The sequence below is a fragment of the Arvicanthis niloticus genome, chromosome 23 (genome assembly GCF_011762505.2).
Source record: "Arvicanthis niloticus isolate mArvNil1 chromosome 23, mArvNil1.pat.X, whole genome shotgun sequence".
NCBI classification, from domain to species: Eukaryota; Metazoa; Chordata; class Mammalia; order Rodentia; family Muridae; genus Arvicanthis; species Arvicanthis niloticus.
Window position 1 is genome coordinate 33,301,263 of NC_133430.1, and position 15,968 is coordinate 33,317,230.

The following is a 15,968-nucleotide window of genomic DNA, read 5'->3' on the forward strand; positions in this document are numbered from 1 at the left end:
GTAACATTTCAGGAAGATTTTCACTTAAAATAGTTAAGACAAAAAAAAAAGCATAGTAGTGAGTGTTATTTATTTGGGAAGTTAATTTGTATATATAGTGATTGAACGCTATTTCTGTGTCGAGAATAAGGTTACATATTTAGGTAGCGCAAGAAGCAGCCTAGCAAGCACACAGATGCTGACATGTCAGGGGTATTTAAATGCTGTTAAGGACAACACACAGAATATTTAAAATTGTAATGAACTAAGGAGCTCTAAAGAACCAGTCCCTCCATACAGGACACCTCCCTCCTAGCTGGTGTGTATGCAAGGTAGAAAGGCGGAAATGTACATACTAAGCTTCAATGCTGGCCTTGGACAGTGTGCAGGGCTGTCGGAATAGGAGTCAGAGAAAGGAGGGGGAGAGGCTGCCTGGGAAGACTGGCATTAACACAGAACTATCATCTCCAAGGCCAGTCTCCCTCCTCCTTCCATCTGTCTCCTATACCTGAATTTTGCTCCTGTCAAAAGGACTGTTAATCACCACTGTGGAAAGTTACTAGTCCTTCCTGTTCACTGGGGAGGGGCCTGAGCGCCAAGGACTGGAGCCAGGCCTCAAGCACGTGCTCACTCATTAACCCTGTGGGCTAACCAGCGACACTATTCTTTTAAAGAAGACAGACAGAGACACAGAGATGGAGGAGGAACTTGCTTCCTTGAGAGCACAGGAAATGGCAGAGGAGGCAGGATTCAGACCTCCCTAGTGGGTCTCTAGACAAACCCGATGACTGACTGCTGTGTCCCTTTGCTGTTGGCTGCAGGTTTTAAACCTGCCCAGTTCTTGCTTTTTTCAGAACTGGCCACCGGTATCACCAGCAACAGCTTCTTACCTCTTGGGTTCTTAGGCAACTAAGTAGGAAAAAAAAAAAAAGGCAGGGACCTTTCCTCAGGGGGACACAATTCTAATTAACACTTATCACCTGGAGCAGGCCCAGGGAAACCAGATCCCAGGCATGGGACTGTGTGGCTCACCCAGGAGAGCTCAGTTTTCGCCTCTGGCCAGCTGCCAGTGCCACCACCCCGGCCCCTCCTGGCAGAGCACAGCAGCTGACAGGCTAGGCCTGGGCTGCTTTATCTCCAGCAAACACCCGGCTGCTCTCGACACTGCTCTCTGGGAGTTTGCTTGTGGCTCTAATGAAAACCCTCACGTCGAATTGAAAACTTGTCAGTTATTGCTGCCGGGAGTAAAATCCAGCCTCTGCTGGGGTTGGACTCCTGGAAGTGTCTAGCTGGGGACTTGTGGTTGGAATAACCCCTTGTGTGAGCACCTCTCAAGTGTAATTAGATGTACCAGCTGGGGCTCCTCCCAGACAGCCCATAAACAAACAAACAATGGAACCTGCCAGACTCCCTGCCTTTGCTGCAGGCCCTCCTGGGACGTATCACCTACCACATTCTGACTAGTATCTCACAATGACTGGTTTAGGTTTCTCCAGTTACCCCAAAGATAAGACAAAGCTGGAACTCCATGCCCCTCTGAAGTGAGTTCTCTGGCCTGTATAGCTACAATAGCACGAGGAGGGCCCTAGACATCAGATTAGTCCACTTGAAGCCCAAAGTACAGCTTGTTCGAGTCTCCCCTGGAACCACTGAGTCCATGCCCAGGGGTTTGGGAATCCCCATTTCCTAGCTCTCCACCTTGGCCTCAGAACATTGACCCTGGACATGTGAACCTGATGAAAGATGCTCCGTGTACACTCTCTCCTCTGAGCCCTTCCAAGCCAGATATTGCAGCATGCCAGGTCAGCCATTGTGTGCCTTGCCTCACAAACAGAGGCTTGGTGTTCTCACGACCATGGCACAGGGAAGTTGAGGTAGCTTCAGCAGCTTTAGGAGTGGGAGGAAAGGTATCCTCAGTTTGGAATGAAAAAGGTCCTTTCAGAGCCTGGTGTGCTGGCCTCAAGTCCCATATTTTGACAGTGAGGAAAGGAAGCGGTTTGTAGCCTGCAGCTGTCGATACCTGGGACTTTAGAATAATTGCTGTCTCTGTGATGGGAGCTTCAGCCATTGGCACTATAAGAGACATTTGCATTATGGAACTCAGGAACACCATAATTCTCAACAGGGGTGATTTTGCTGCTGTCCTTTTCCACATTTGGTAATGCTCTGAGACATTGCTGGTTGTCACAATGGTGAGATGACACTACTGGCCTCTAGTGGATAAAGGTTAGGAGTGCTGTATAACTTTCTTGTGCATAGTATAGGACAAGCCATCTCTGGCCTAGAATGTCAATAACTAAGTGTATTATTAAAAGTACAAACAGGAGGATAGAGAGACGCCTCAGCTGTTAAGAACCCATACTGCTTTTTGTAGAGAACCCCAGCGAGGTTTTTTGTACCCACACTGGGAAGCTGACAACCACCTGTAATTCCAGCTCCATGGAATCCAATGTTTTCTTCTAGTTCCTGTAGGCAGCTGCACCCTCAGCATATTTACACACACACACACACACACACACACACACACACACACACACACACATATATATATATATATACTCATAATTTAAAAAATAAATCTCTATGACTGGACCTAGAGATAATTCTAGCTCCCCAGGAAGCTGAGCCAGGAGGATTCCAAGTCCAGGGCTTGCCTGCTGAACTACAGAGGGACTTCAAAGTCATCCCAGGTAACTTAGTGAGATCCCCCTCCCAAAATCAAAAGGAAGCTGAGGCCTTGGGAACATAGGTTAGTAGTAGCACATCACTTGCCCGTGGTTTGTGAGGTTCAATTCCCAGTACCAGAACAATAACATCAAACATTCAAGAGGGAATGCACATAGATACACATGCAGGACAAACATACAAATAGACATAAAAATGCCACAAGCCCAAACTATGGATGTCCTTGCTGTCCTGAGCAGAACAGGAATCCAGGCTTTGGATTTGGGGTTGGAGTTCTCTAAGTTCCCATTTGTCCAGAGAAAAGATGTGGTGACTTATCCCGGGGTCAGCAGAGAAAGCCTTACAGGTGGGTCACACAGCAAGTACCCCTCATGCTCTAAACTTAAAGGACTCAGTTTCCCTGCTATGCAGTAAATAACCTGTCTTACACCCTGGAGTCCTTCAGAAATTGGACACTGCTTTTACAGAAGCATGTGGATGAATCAGTATTAAGTTCTGGCTGTCTGATTAGATTTATTCCATACAGAATCCCCAGGTGATCTCTTTTCTGAAATGTTAAAAAAAAAAAAAAAAACCAGACCATTTAGTTGATAAAATTGAGTCTCCCACGAGGTCACAGAGTGGAACCAGCTACCAGTGCAGATTATAGTCCAGGAGCTTCTGGGGAAGCCAGGCCACAGGGGCTAGATGTTTGCTTTATAGCTGATGCAATGCATTTATTGGTTGTTGGTATGTGGAGGAGGGACACCCCTCAAGGATCTAGTCCCCTCCTGTTTATGTGGCCGCCTCAATGGGCATACACAATTTCATTCCCCCGTAAAGTGAATCTGGGCATTTTATAGCTGAAAGGGGAGCAATTCCATCTGAATCAACCAAGAGACAGAGCAAAGGTGCATGATGGAGTTTGTCAAACATATTCTTCCCTGATTGACAAGGTCCAATGGTGGAAGCTTACAGAAGAGAGTGTAAGTCTTGCTCAGGGGAGGAGGCCTGTTAGCTACACTCACACAGGGCCTGGGGATTATACACCTCAGATAGAAGGAGTGAGTATGGGCTGTCTCCTGAAGCTGCATACACTTGTTAACTAGAACCCTGTAATAATGTCGAGAGGAGGGCAGTGTACCTACCTTTCAGCCACTTTGGACATTTTCAAACAATGTCTGTCAATCTGTGCGTTCAAAAACGTTATCTGAGGGGAAAGAGAGAACATGGGTGCTGAGGCCAAAGTAGAGTTTGATTCTCTTTCATCCTGTGAACCCAAAGCCTGTAATCACACCAAGGTCTAAACAGCTCCGTGGACAACACTCTTACCTTGTAGCTGAAACTCCTGCAACCGATTTGCCCTTTTGGGAATCCCTGGCACACTTCAGATTCTAAAACAGTTTAGTATCTCAGTTTCACCTGTTCATAAGTATCATTTAATTTTTACTTTCCTCCAAAATTATTCAATCGAAAGATAGCACATAGTCAAAAACCTAGGCAGCAGAATAGATAGACAATATATACTACAAGCATATATTGTAGACTAAACCCCAGTAATGGTTCCTCTGCCGTGTATATATCCCACCCATGTATTAACTAGGCCATGTTTAACTAGGATCAACCTGTAGCTATTTTGCACTTGTTTCTTTCTTTCCACCTAGCCATAAGCTTGTCAGAAAAAGGCATCTAAAGTTATTCCTTTGCCCACCCCATCAGAAGCCAGCAAGGTATACTAAAGAGTAGACTTCAGAAGGGAGTGATGTCCTTAGCCAGTCTCTGTTAATCTGGCTTCTTCATCAAGCCATAAAATAATTTGCGAGTTATAAGCAGAAAATGATGCTGAGATGACTTTGGGATGGAGCTCTCTTTATTTCGAATGTCCTCCCTTTGAGTCTTAGCAATATAGAGGTAGCGGTCCTGGACCGGTGCATTCTGGGAGTTCATTATAATGTTAACTCCTCCGCCACTGGGATAGCTCAGTCACACCCTTTTCAATAACTGCTAGAGATTCAGGGTGGAGAGTGTCTCACGCTTTTTAAAGGTGTCACACGTGGCACGCACAGGTTGAAGTCATCCAGCAGCTGGATTCTGCCATCCAGGGATCAGACTGAGAGGATTGTGCTCACTCACTCACCTGTTTTCGGATGTCATCTTTTGTAGTTTTCCTGATTGGCTGGCTTGGTATGTGCACTGGACTCTGTGACTGGGTCTCGTCTGTCACACCATACACTGACTAGAGGATAAAACAAAAATATGAATCACATACCCTCAGTGCTGTGGGTGCCACAGAAGCCAACCCTTCATCTCATTCTTTCAACTAGCTCTATGGCGTTCAGCCAAATGACTTGACTCTGTTCGAATTTCTCCCATGGTAGACCTCTTAAGGACCGCATCCTCTTTGGGTTACAACAACGAGGAAATCCTTCATTTCCTTGAGCTAAAATGGTTTTCGTGTGTAACACTGTTTCCCTAAATATAATCCGGAGGCCTGCTAACTTCGAGGAATCAGTTGGGGGTCTTTGGTCAAGAGGTACATTGCTGAGTCCCGCCTCAGACTGACTGAATCAAAATTCTCAGTAGTGGGTTTGGGAGTCTGTACTTTAAACAAACACCCCAGGTGATTTGGGGTCAACACTGAGCTTAGAAACAATAGCTGAAAGGTACGTTCAAAAGTTTCCTGTGGGTCTCCTGCTGGCCAGCCGATGACATGCCCATCTGGTACAGTGTTGAGATGACAGGCTTCCTGGCTCATGCTCCTTTTAAAATTAAGTAGTTTTCTGGCCTCAATTTTCACACAAGTCTACAGCCATGGCTGCTTTTCAAGTAGTTTGTGGTGTTATGAAGAGAGAAAAAAAACAGCCCTGAAGGACACGCCACGTATAGCTGAAATCTACACGGTTATAAAGGCTCAGGTGATGTACACATAGCTGCATAAAACTCTGAGAATCTTTGAACTAGGGCCATTAAAGACTAAATAAGTACAGTCAAGACTAGGTTTGATGTATAGTATTGTTATTTACCCAGTGATCAAATAACAGAAGTAATCTCAAAAAGTACATACCTGGGGTTTCAGTCTCTGTCTCTGTCTCTCCCTCTCCCTCTCTCTCTCTGTCCATCTGTCTCTCTGTCTCTCTCTCTCTCTCTGTCTCTTTCTCTCTGTCACACACACACACACACACACACACACACACACACACACCCCACTAATCCTTGTCTAAATATCTGAAATCTTCCCAAATCTCAAATACCATAAGAGGAAAATTGTACACCTCATCTCATGGAATATTTTCTGGTCAAAGCATAGGACCACTGAAAATAATACATAACGTGACCTTCAGCCTATATGCATAAGTGGCGATGAAACGAGTAAGCTTTGTACTCAGACTTGGGCCCTTCCCCCTAAGATGGCTTAAGAGGTTTCTACAAGCATTTCAAACACTGAAACACTTCTGATCCGAAGTTGGCAATATTTGAGGAGGTACTGCTAACCTTCTGAAACCAGTGTTACAGAGCACGGCCACATTCTTCTGTAGCGTGGTCTTTGGAGAGGGTGAACGTATTGATAGAGGTAGTCTGAGTATGGTATTTATGGGGATGCTGTGGCCGCTGCCCATTTTAGTCCAGTGAAATACAAGGGATCCTGGGGTCAATCAAAGTAGGGCAAGATGGCGATATGTGTTTGACAATTCAGTTCTATTTAAACAGTCCCATTTGCTTCTAAGTACCAGGCTCTTTGTACCTGCAGGCTCTCCTGTATTTCTCCCCAATGGTTTCTTTTCTTCACTGCAACCTCCCCAGAGGCACCTCCTATTTATTCTTTATCTCAGTGGATCCTGCTTACATAAAGCCCCTGGGATACCCCACTCCGTCTCAGCTACACCTCCAGAGGCTCCTGAACTTTCCCATTTCCCCTAATACAGCACAGTGGCCCCCATGTCTGGTCTGGCTTCACTCCCTTCAGAACTATGGGATCGCCCAAACCTGTAACCAAACCTCAGCAATTTGCACTGTGCCTAGAACATACCACCCCCCCCCCCATGAATATTTCTGGAATCTGTGAATAAATTTTTTTTTTTAAAGACAAAGCGTGGCAGAATTACAAGCAGAAAAAACACTGCGAGCACCCACCAGGAACAGAGGGCTATTCCCCACCAGGAAGTTGTAATTGAAGTCAACTATCGAACCTTTTTAACCTTTTGTGGATTCTTCAAACGCCGACATTTTCTGATATCCATTTCCGTTGTGTTCACACAGCCTGGCTGAGAAGAAAAAAAAAAAACAGTATAAATTACTGAGTGAAAATTATGTTTCCAATTGAATCCAAGTAGTACAGTCAGACCTAATCCTCCCCTTTGCAGACAATGCTTCTTTTTGTCATCTTGCTGTAATGCTCCTTTGTGGAGTTCTCACTGGAAATATAAACCCTGACCTTATAGCCAGGACACCTTTTGGGGGCTGTAGTAGGCCTTCATGTCATCAAACCTATATGTCAAGTGGTCACAGTGCTTTGGGCATAGCCTTTGCTATGTCCCATCTCTAACCACCTGAAAAAAAATTTCCTGTGTGTGGACAGGGAGGGGCTTTGTGGCACTGTTGCGTTTAATTGGTTTTTAGGAAGGTTGCAATAGTTTGTTCGTTTTTCAATTCCATTTCCTGAGGGCAATCAAGATTTGTTTTAATAATGTGAAATCAGAGACACAGTCAAGCTTCATTGTCTACTGATTTGTGAGTTCATCTACTTGCTAAATTCTCTTCGTAACGTGCAAATCAATGTTCTCAGAGCATAATGACCGTTTACAGACACGTGCAGAAGAAAAATCATTTTGAGTCACCCCACATAACCATGCCCAGAAGAGGCTGAACAGGGTAAGGCTCTGGCTTCCTATTCCACGCTGGATGGACAGCAGGCTCTACAGGACTTATCTGGTTCCAGGCTTTCTACATTTTTGTGTTCCTCTTGGTGACTTTTCCATCTTCAGTAGCCTTCAGGAAGGGTGTCAAAGAATTGCATAGTGTTGTAAGGGTAAAGGGGGCTCTGCTGTGCCATAGAGGAAAACAGAATGGCTGTGACCTTGCCTGAACTGAGTTCTGCCAGTTGTGGGTTCACCACAGTGAGTCAACATTATAATATTAACAGTGGTGCTAATAACACAGGAACCCATGTGAGACAAAGCTACGTATTTATCAAAATATGTGAGCAGCTTCTGGAAGGGAGCTCATGCAGGAGCAATGCTTCAGTCTTCGCTAATCCAGAGTTTGCAAAGACTTTATAGATCATGACTGTAAGACTTAACATTACATGGAAGGCACGTTTTAAGATCCGGGGCTTAATGATGGCGGAAACGAACATTGCTAATTTGAAGGAATGGAGAGGTTAAAGACTCTAAAGCTCCACTCTCGGCACCTCCATTGTGCCCCGTTTCTGGTCCTACATTTTCACCATAATTTTTAAAAGATGGAACTGACATTCCTCCAGGATCCAGGAGATCTATGGCGAGAATGTGGCAGGTGGAAAGAATAACTTCACAAAATGTAGGAAGAGTGTGACTCTAAGGAAGAGTCACACAATTTCCTTGGATAAAAGAAAAGAATAAGGTAGGTGGGTCTGGCTCAGGGAACCAAGCAGAACTTTCTCACCACTGGCCTGTGGACATCCCAGAAGGCCCGTTCTTGACTATCCAAAATTTTTCTTTCTGTCTTATCCTTTTTCCGGTCAATCCTGAAAGAGTAAAGAGAGGAAGTGAGAGGTGTTTGTGCTGTTTTCTCTTCTGCCCTCTCAGCTCTTCTGCTCCTAGGCAGTAAGGTGCCCCTAAGATTGTTGCCACCCGCACGGCCCTGGAAAGAGCTTGTTATCAGCTGGGTTGCAGACTGGCATTTGTGAGCACTGACCATGATGGGCAGACAGGAAGAATGAACAGAAGCAGAGTTGCCTGTGTGGGGTATTAAGATCTAGGTTACTAAGCTCTGAGTTCTCCATCAGTCTGGCCCTGCATGTGTGACTGGGTGAGACGGGATACAGGCACCTGGTTGCCAATTCTCCTTCCCAAACATGGACATTAAACAGCAGTCAAACATCTGTAAAATGCTCCAGTTACATTTTTTTAAAAGACACTTAAACCAGCTGGGTTTCTAAAGACAGTGTAGTGGCCCCAGCCTGGGACAAGACCCTAAAGACAAATATCACTGGCCTCAGTTGGGAAAAGCAAAAACTGCAGAAGGGAAATTGTGGATGGCAAAGCCAGATTCTGTATGTTCTGATCAGAAGTCGTCTTCCACCCCCACTACCTCAAAGCTTGTATCGCTCCACATCATCTAAGTAAAATCAACTCGGATTAATTGCCGTGTGACTTGTGGTTCTCAGCTCTCTTGGGAGCCCTTTAGTTTACTGGACTGAAATAAACCCATAATCACCCTGTGATTTTTGTGGTAATTGCTGTGTACTTAAATGGCCCACAATTATTATGCAATCACGGCGTTAATCAGAAAAGTTAATGGAGAAAAAAAAAACATATCTGTAAGAAGTTACAGTTTTCACCTCCTTTATAACATGGTGCCATTTGATTCTGGGAGAGCTAACCCATGCTTCTTTTTTGCTTCCCAGGGACTTGTGACCATGCAGACCCAGATCTACCTCAGTCCATCCAAATTGGAGTCTCCTTCCCACCAGCTCTCCCCCACTCTCAATCTCTACCTCCCAGGTGGTCTCACCCAGTCACTCATGTCTAGAGACCTAGAACATGGTCTCTGCCATCCCTTGGGGACATCTGGGAATACTGGATTGGGAAGAAAGAACCAACAGGTGGCTGGCATCACAGGTAGGGGAAAGACTGAGTTAATTGATGGAGGGTGACAGCAATGAGAGCATGAAGACTGCTGGGCTAGACCACCTCAGCGACCTATCTTCACACAACCCCCAAACTTGACCCTCGGCAACCACAAAGCATGAAAGTGCTTCTCTGAAGCCACATGGGGCTTGTTCACCTACAAGGGATTCTCAGAGAAAGGATCCCCACATCTTCCATCTCAGCCTCCTTCCCATCCTTCCTGCATCCTCCTTTGACTACTGGCACAGTTGGCTAACCAGATATCATCATTGTGAGAAAAGGGAGACCCTGGTCATAGCAATTCCATGCCCTAGAGTTCCATGGGCCCAGGTGACAACCCTGTTTGTGAGCTAGGGGAATATTCATTCCTCAAGGCTCATGTTTCCTTGTGAAAGAAGGAGTCTCCATTCTGCTTCCAAGAGTGAAGATATAGAGAAAATCCGTTCTCCTCTTTCTCCTCCTTCCCCCCTGTGTCCTCTGTGGAAGATGAATAATGATTTAACCTTTTGGTAGATTGGAAGGGAGGATGTAAGAAAGCTCACACTGGTCCTTCTGGGTTAGCCTGAGCTCAGAATATCTGTTCTCTGAGGTAAGCATACAGGAGTCAACTCTGTCCTAGCAGAGGGATCCTGTAGACACCCACCCACCTTTGCTCAGGAAAGACATAGCTCCTCATGCTTCACAACATGACTTCAGCAAGTGAACCCAGAAGCCTAAATTCTAGTCATTATTTTTCCATTAGTTTTAAGCTTGGCTCCTATGTGAAAGATGGTAAGAGTTAACCTGTCTGTTCTTGTGACATTGAGTGCCTGGTCCCAGCTATTGGAACTGTTTGAGGGAGAATGTGAAGTCCTTAGGAGGTGAGGTCTGAGTAGTGGTAGAGGGTCATTGGGGGCAGGCCCTTGGAGGGCCAGGCCCAATTCTGGTCTAGCAGTCTTGGCTTCCTGATGCTCCATGATGCAAGCAACTGCCACTGCCACACACTCCCACCACCATGGACTCTACCACATCTTCTATCATGATGTATTGACACCTCCCCAAGCCATTCTTGGGGAAGAAGACCCTTTCTTCTCTTAAGTTGCTTCTATCACAGTGTTGAAAAAAGTGACTAAGTTTCAACATGCTAACCTATGAAATTAAGATCTCTAATGAACCTGGCCTGGTGTTTTCTAGTCTCTTATCCTGGAAGTCTTATGGACATCTCTTGGGCAAATAGGTACATCTTTTAGCTCTGTATTTGGGAGAACCCTCCTTGTCTGATGAGACTGTCCTAGCAAGACTTTGGTTTCAGACATGAAACCTGTTCATCAAGATCTTCCTACTTATTTAGTCTCTCTCTGGGAATGGGAGAGATTAATTTAGCTCGAAACTTCACTTTGGCCCCCACACCCTCACAGCATCTCCAGACCCTAGAGAGTTTTTCTCTCCCAGAAGCCTTTGCAGAGTTCACCTACTTTACTTGCGCTTCTGCTTGCATAAAGATGAATTCCCACTTCCTTGCAAAGGCCCTCTGGAGTCTCGCTAAGTTTTCCTGGTGAGACATAAAAATCAATAAGATGGTATTAATCATCATAAGCTAATATATTGACTCCTATGCTTATTACTGGACAGCCATCTTTTTTTGTTGTTGTTGTTGTTTATTTCCATCAAAATAGCAGGGTCCCATACAAAAGCTACTAGACACAAACTGAGTTTGACTTTGCACCAGGCTCTGGTGAATTGTTTAACTTTTAATGTTCTTTTATTGAGTGTATTGAGTCTGAAGTCTCTGGTTCACCAGATTAATCTCTTCTTGGCTATTATTTCAAGAACACAAGTCTCATAGTACTTGATATAAAGGCTACAATCACACTGGGAATTTTGCCTGGTGGCTGTTGGGACAAGAAAGTCATGGTCATCTTACAGCAACACTCAGGATGAAATCTTCAGGATAATCTTCCACCGGGAAGCTGGCAGGCTGCAGGAAAGGGTAACCCAGAATGCTTTGCATGGGTACTTTTTAAGGTCAGGATTCAGAAGTGGACCACAGAGAGTGGCAGTTTGTGATGTTCGTGGAAGGAAAAAAAAAATCAGAAATGAAAAAAGAAAGGAAAGAAGGAAAGAGGGAGGGGAAGGAAGAAAGGAAGGAAGGAAGGAAGGAAGGAAGGAAGGAAGGAAGGAAGGAAGACAGAAAGACAGGAAGACAGGAAGACAGGAAGACAGGAAGAAAGATTCTTCATCCAGGATTTTTCTCTCAGCCTGCCTACATTTCTACTGGAGCCCCAGGAGAGTAAACACAGGAATTTGACAGGTTCTCTAATGATCCCCCTAATTCTGATTAATGGAAGACTGGGGCCTGTATTATGGTATGTATTTCCATAGATCTCATGCCAACACTAATTGATTACCCTCATTAGTAGATTATTAACATAAAAGGAGCTTCATTTAAGGAAAACACAAATTCTCACCTATTACCAAGGCTTGGGGTGCAACTACTTTTAAAAGACCTATCCCTTTGGCGCCTGTGCTATTTGTGGGAAGTCCAGCTGGTCATGTTTAAATGTCAGTCACTTGGGAAGATGGTAGACTGTGACTCTGCTGTGCTGTAGGATACTAGGTAGCTATTAAAATGGCAATCTGGTCTATTAATAATATAAAGTGATTCCTTAGATGTTACAGTCTGTGTGATTAGAAGTATATATGTATATAGAGATGTATATATGTATACATAATATATATAATGTATCTAGATAAATAGAGAATATATATAGAAGAAATGTATATAGAGAAAAAATTTAGTGGGAGAATCATAGGTCATTTTCTCTTTTTTAAAAAAATTTTACTATTTGAATTTTTGTTTCCTACAAAGAGTATATGTAACCAGAAAATTTTAATAAAATTAGTATGCTTTGGGAACAAAATGCATTTCTAGTTTCTGAACATTTTAATGCAGAACTTTATCCTGGAAAAAATTCTTTATGCTGTATACTTTGCAATTATCAGAAAAGACCACTGTGGGGCAAGAGGACAGAGAACTAAATAAAACACCTCAAATGTTGTAATATATTTTCTAAGACACAGAACCCTGACATATCCTAGCGAAGTCACGTGGTTGTAGCAAAGCTGTTTGCCTTGTGTATGTAGCAAGTAAATCAGCTGGTTTTGTAAAGAGGGCTGATGTGACCACTGGGACATTAGGACACACAGGTAGGATTCTAGGATACTGAGAGCCACAGACACACTGTTCCAGGTTTGGAGACAGCCACGCAGTCACATCACATGTGATGTAATGTGTAAGTCATAGCCAGATTCTGAGGTCCTAAACAGTCTCCTGGCATTCTTCTCTACTCTTTTCCTGCCCTCAAAACAAGTCTGTGATACCAACAGGGTCAAAGAAGGCAGCATGGCGAGCCTAAGCCCTGCTCTCCACTGGCTATACATCTGCCTTTGGGTAGTGGTGAGGGGAGCCATGGTCTAGTTGCCTCCCTGTATTTGGGCACTGGGACTCAGAGGAGGCAAAGCCTGGTGGAGAGGAGCCTTGTCATGCTTCTTTTGGAAGACTGAGGCAGAGAGGGGTTTAGGAAAAGTGGCTCTGAAGATGCTGTTGATTCTTGAGTGTCTCCACTACCCTTAACAGTGCTTCTCACTCCCAGCTGTTGCTCTTTGATTGGTTCCGTTCAGCAGTGCCTGTACCACACATAGTGCATCGTGAGAGATGGAAACAACGGTGCATGAACATGCAACTGATTTCCCTGGTTCTATGTGATGCCCGTGAAATGTGGTACGGGGGAAAGGTTCTGCAATCAGAAATTAACCATATATTCACAATGACCTATGAGTCTTTGTGTTCTCAGTATTTTCCAAGCTCTACCAAGTGGACCTAGACCCAAGTGGGGAATTGGGATGTCTAACTCTCGCAAGGAAGTACATCTTATGGACAAAGATAGATGAAGGTAAGTGGACAGAAGAAGATCTCCCTTGTGACAGGTGCTTTGACTTATTTCCTGGATTGAATTTTGTTCTTGGATTCTGTCTCTACTACCAAGCTCAGGAAAGAGATATAAAGGTAAATTTTAAATTTTTTATCTTATTGTACAGAAAACTTATTATACAGAAAACCTGACAATTGGCCTTCTAGAAAAAAATTGTGAATCCCCAACACATGTACATGTTGCATAGCAGAAACCCCTTCCATGTCCCCTGGGATATCTCTTTGTGCTCAGACCCCAACCCAATCTGTAACCACAGCCGTTGATCTGTTTCCCCTCGTGGTATATGTGCTGTCTTTGCAAGAGTACCAAACAATAGAGTGGATGGCTTAAGATTGGATTCTGCCACTCTGCATGTTGCCTTCAATACCCACCAAGTAGGTGTGTATAACAAGAACCAGTTTTTTTTTTTTTTTTTTTTTTTTTTTTTTTTTTTTTTTTTTTTTTTTTTTACTGAAAACTATTATTCCACTGTATGGATGTACATAGATAGTTTAGTCACTTGTCTATTAAGATGTATTTGATTGGCTTTCAGCCTTGGGGGTAGCACATACAAAGCTAATGTAGACAGTAACATGCTTTTTAATATGTGAAATAGGTTCTGATTTCTCTACTTGATTATGTGTGATAACTGTATATTCAGCTTTATAAGAAACTGCCAAGACATACCATTTTTTTCTTATTCTCCCAGGAACACAAAAGAATGTGTACCACATGCTCACTGTCACTTGGTGTCATTTATATCTTTCATCTTAGTCATTCTAAAACATGTAATGGCACCTCACCCTGGATTCAGTCTGCTTCCCAAATGGCTAGTGGTGTTGAACATCTTTCCATGTGTTTGTCATCTTTTGTCCTTTTTGGAGAAATATCAGTACAAGTCCTGTGCCTGTTTTTATATTGAGTTATCTGTCTGTCTGTCTTTCTTTCTTTATGAACATATGAGACATAGCCCAGGTTACCCTCAAACTCACAATACTCCTGTCTCCTAGTCTCCTAAGTGCTGGGATCCCAGGTGTTGTCACCAGGACCCACTTTGAAATGCTTAGTTTTAGCTGTTGAAGTTTGGGAGTTATTTCTATAAAGATGCAATTTGACTGTCATGCAAGAGAAGCCGGTGACAAAGAAGAAACAGAAGAGATGTCCTTCTGACTGTCTGGAAGGGAATGCCAGGTTGGGGGGGGGGGAGAAAAGGAAACAATGCAGGCTTCTACAAAACCGCAGGGATGCCTCTCCTCCCACCAGGCCCGGGAGCCTCCCCCCTGCCCCCCCACCCCCTACTCACTGCTTCGTAGTCAGCCAATTCCAGCCTTGCTTTGTTCTGCATCGTCCTCTTACAGAGGTAGATGGCTGAGGAAGAAGAGAAACAATCACCATATCAACCCAGCAGTGCACTGGAATGAAGCCAGCATGTGCCTGCCCAGCCAGTCACCCACTGTGCTGGCTAGTTTTATGTCAACTTGATACAGACTAAAGGGGAGGAGAGAGCCTCAATTAAGAAATTGCCTACATAAGATCAGGCTGCATGCAAGCTGGTGGGGGCATTTTCTTAATTAGTAATTCATAGGAAGGACCCAGCTCATTGTGAGTGGCGCCACCCCTGGGTTGGTGGTCCTGGGTGTCATAAGAAAGCAGGCTGAGCAAGCCATGATGAGCCAGCCAGTAAGCAGCATCCTCCATGGCTTCTGCATCAGCTCCTGCCTCCAGATCCTTTACCAGGTTGAGTTCTCATCCTGACCTCCTTTACTGATGAATAGTGATGTGGAAATATAAGCCTTTCCTCCCCAGGTTGCCTTTGGGCATGATGTTTCACGCCAGTGATAGTAACCCTAACTAAGATACCCACCTAGACTGTGCTAATGCCCAGCTGTCCAAGAGCTTTTCAAAGTGGACATCACTTTGACATCCTCCCTTCTTCCCTTCAGGATGCACCGAACACCCCCTGTCTAGAGTAACCTTTTACAAGCATGACCATGGCCTGCACTGCATCCTGTCTCTAGGGTTGCAAATATGGCCCTTTACAATCCTACCTTGTCTTGTGAACCTCCTCTCCTTTCTCCTGAAAGCTTTATGAGGCTACCATTTTAGCTCCACATGTAGAGGCCAGGGGTCAACATTTAGTGTCTTTCCTCAGACGCTATCCATCTTGTGTTTTGAAACATGGCCTCTCAATGGGACATGGGGCTTGCTGGCGAGCACCGTCACTAGTGTGGTGGTCCAGTCTCTGCAGTCCCAGCACCAGTTTACGATTGTGAGCTTTTCATGTGGTAAGGGGCTTGAACTGAAGCCCTCACACGTACATAGCAAGCATTTTGCACTAGAACATCTTCCCAGCACAGTCCCACTGATATCTGAAAAGCTAGCCCATTGTTCCAGAGAGCAACCATATACCCTCAACTACACAATCCAGTCTCACTGTCTTCCTATTAGCGGGAGTGTCCCCTGCTCTCGGCTGAAGGCTCTTCAGGGATGCAGGCTGTCATACTCAGCTGCAGCCCTGCCTCAGGTCCTCAAGCATGTTCTGCCAGAG

General features: G+C 44.5%; 1 protein-coding gene across 11 annotated transcripts in view; it reads right to left on the bottom strand.

The window, feature by feature from the left end:
* Positions 1–15,968, bottom strand: part of Rgs6 (regulator of G protein signaling 6) — a 523,682-nt gene that overhangs the window by 78,463 nt on the left and 429,251 nt on the right. For all 11 annotated transcript variants that reach the window (XM_076921773.1, XM_076921779.1, XM_076921775.1 and 8 more), the window contains 6 exons: positions 14,724–14,788; positions 10,925–11,001; positions 8,284–8,365; positions 6,831–6,905; positions 4,781–4,879; positions 3,792–3,853 (listed from right to left, as the gene is read on the bottom strand). In XM_076921773.1, coding sequence (XP_076777888.1) covers positions 3,792–3,853; positions 4,781–4,879; positions 6,831–6,905; positions 8,284–8,365; positions 10,925–11,001; positions 14,724–14,788 — 460 coding nt within the window. The remainder of the gene's footprint in view (positions 1–3,791; positions 3,854–4,780; positions 4,880–6,830; positions 6,906–8,283; positions 8,366–10,924; positions 11,002–14,723; positions 14,789–15,968) is intronic.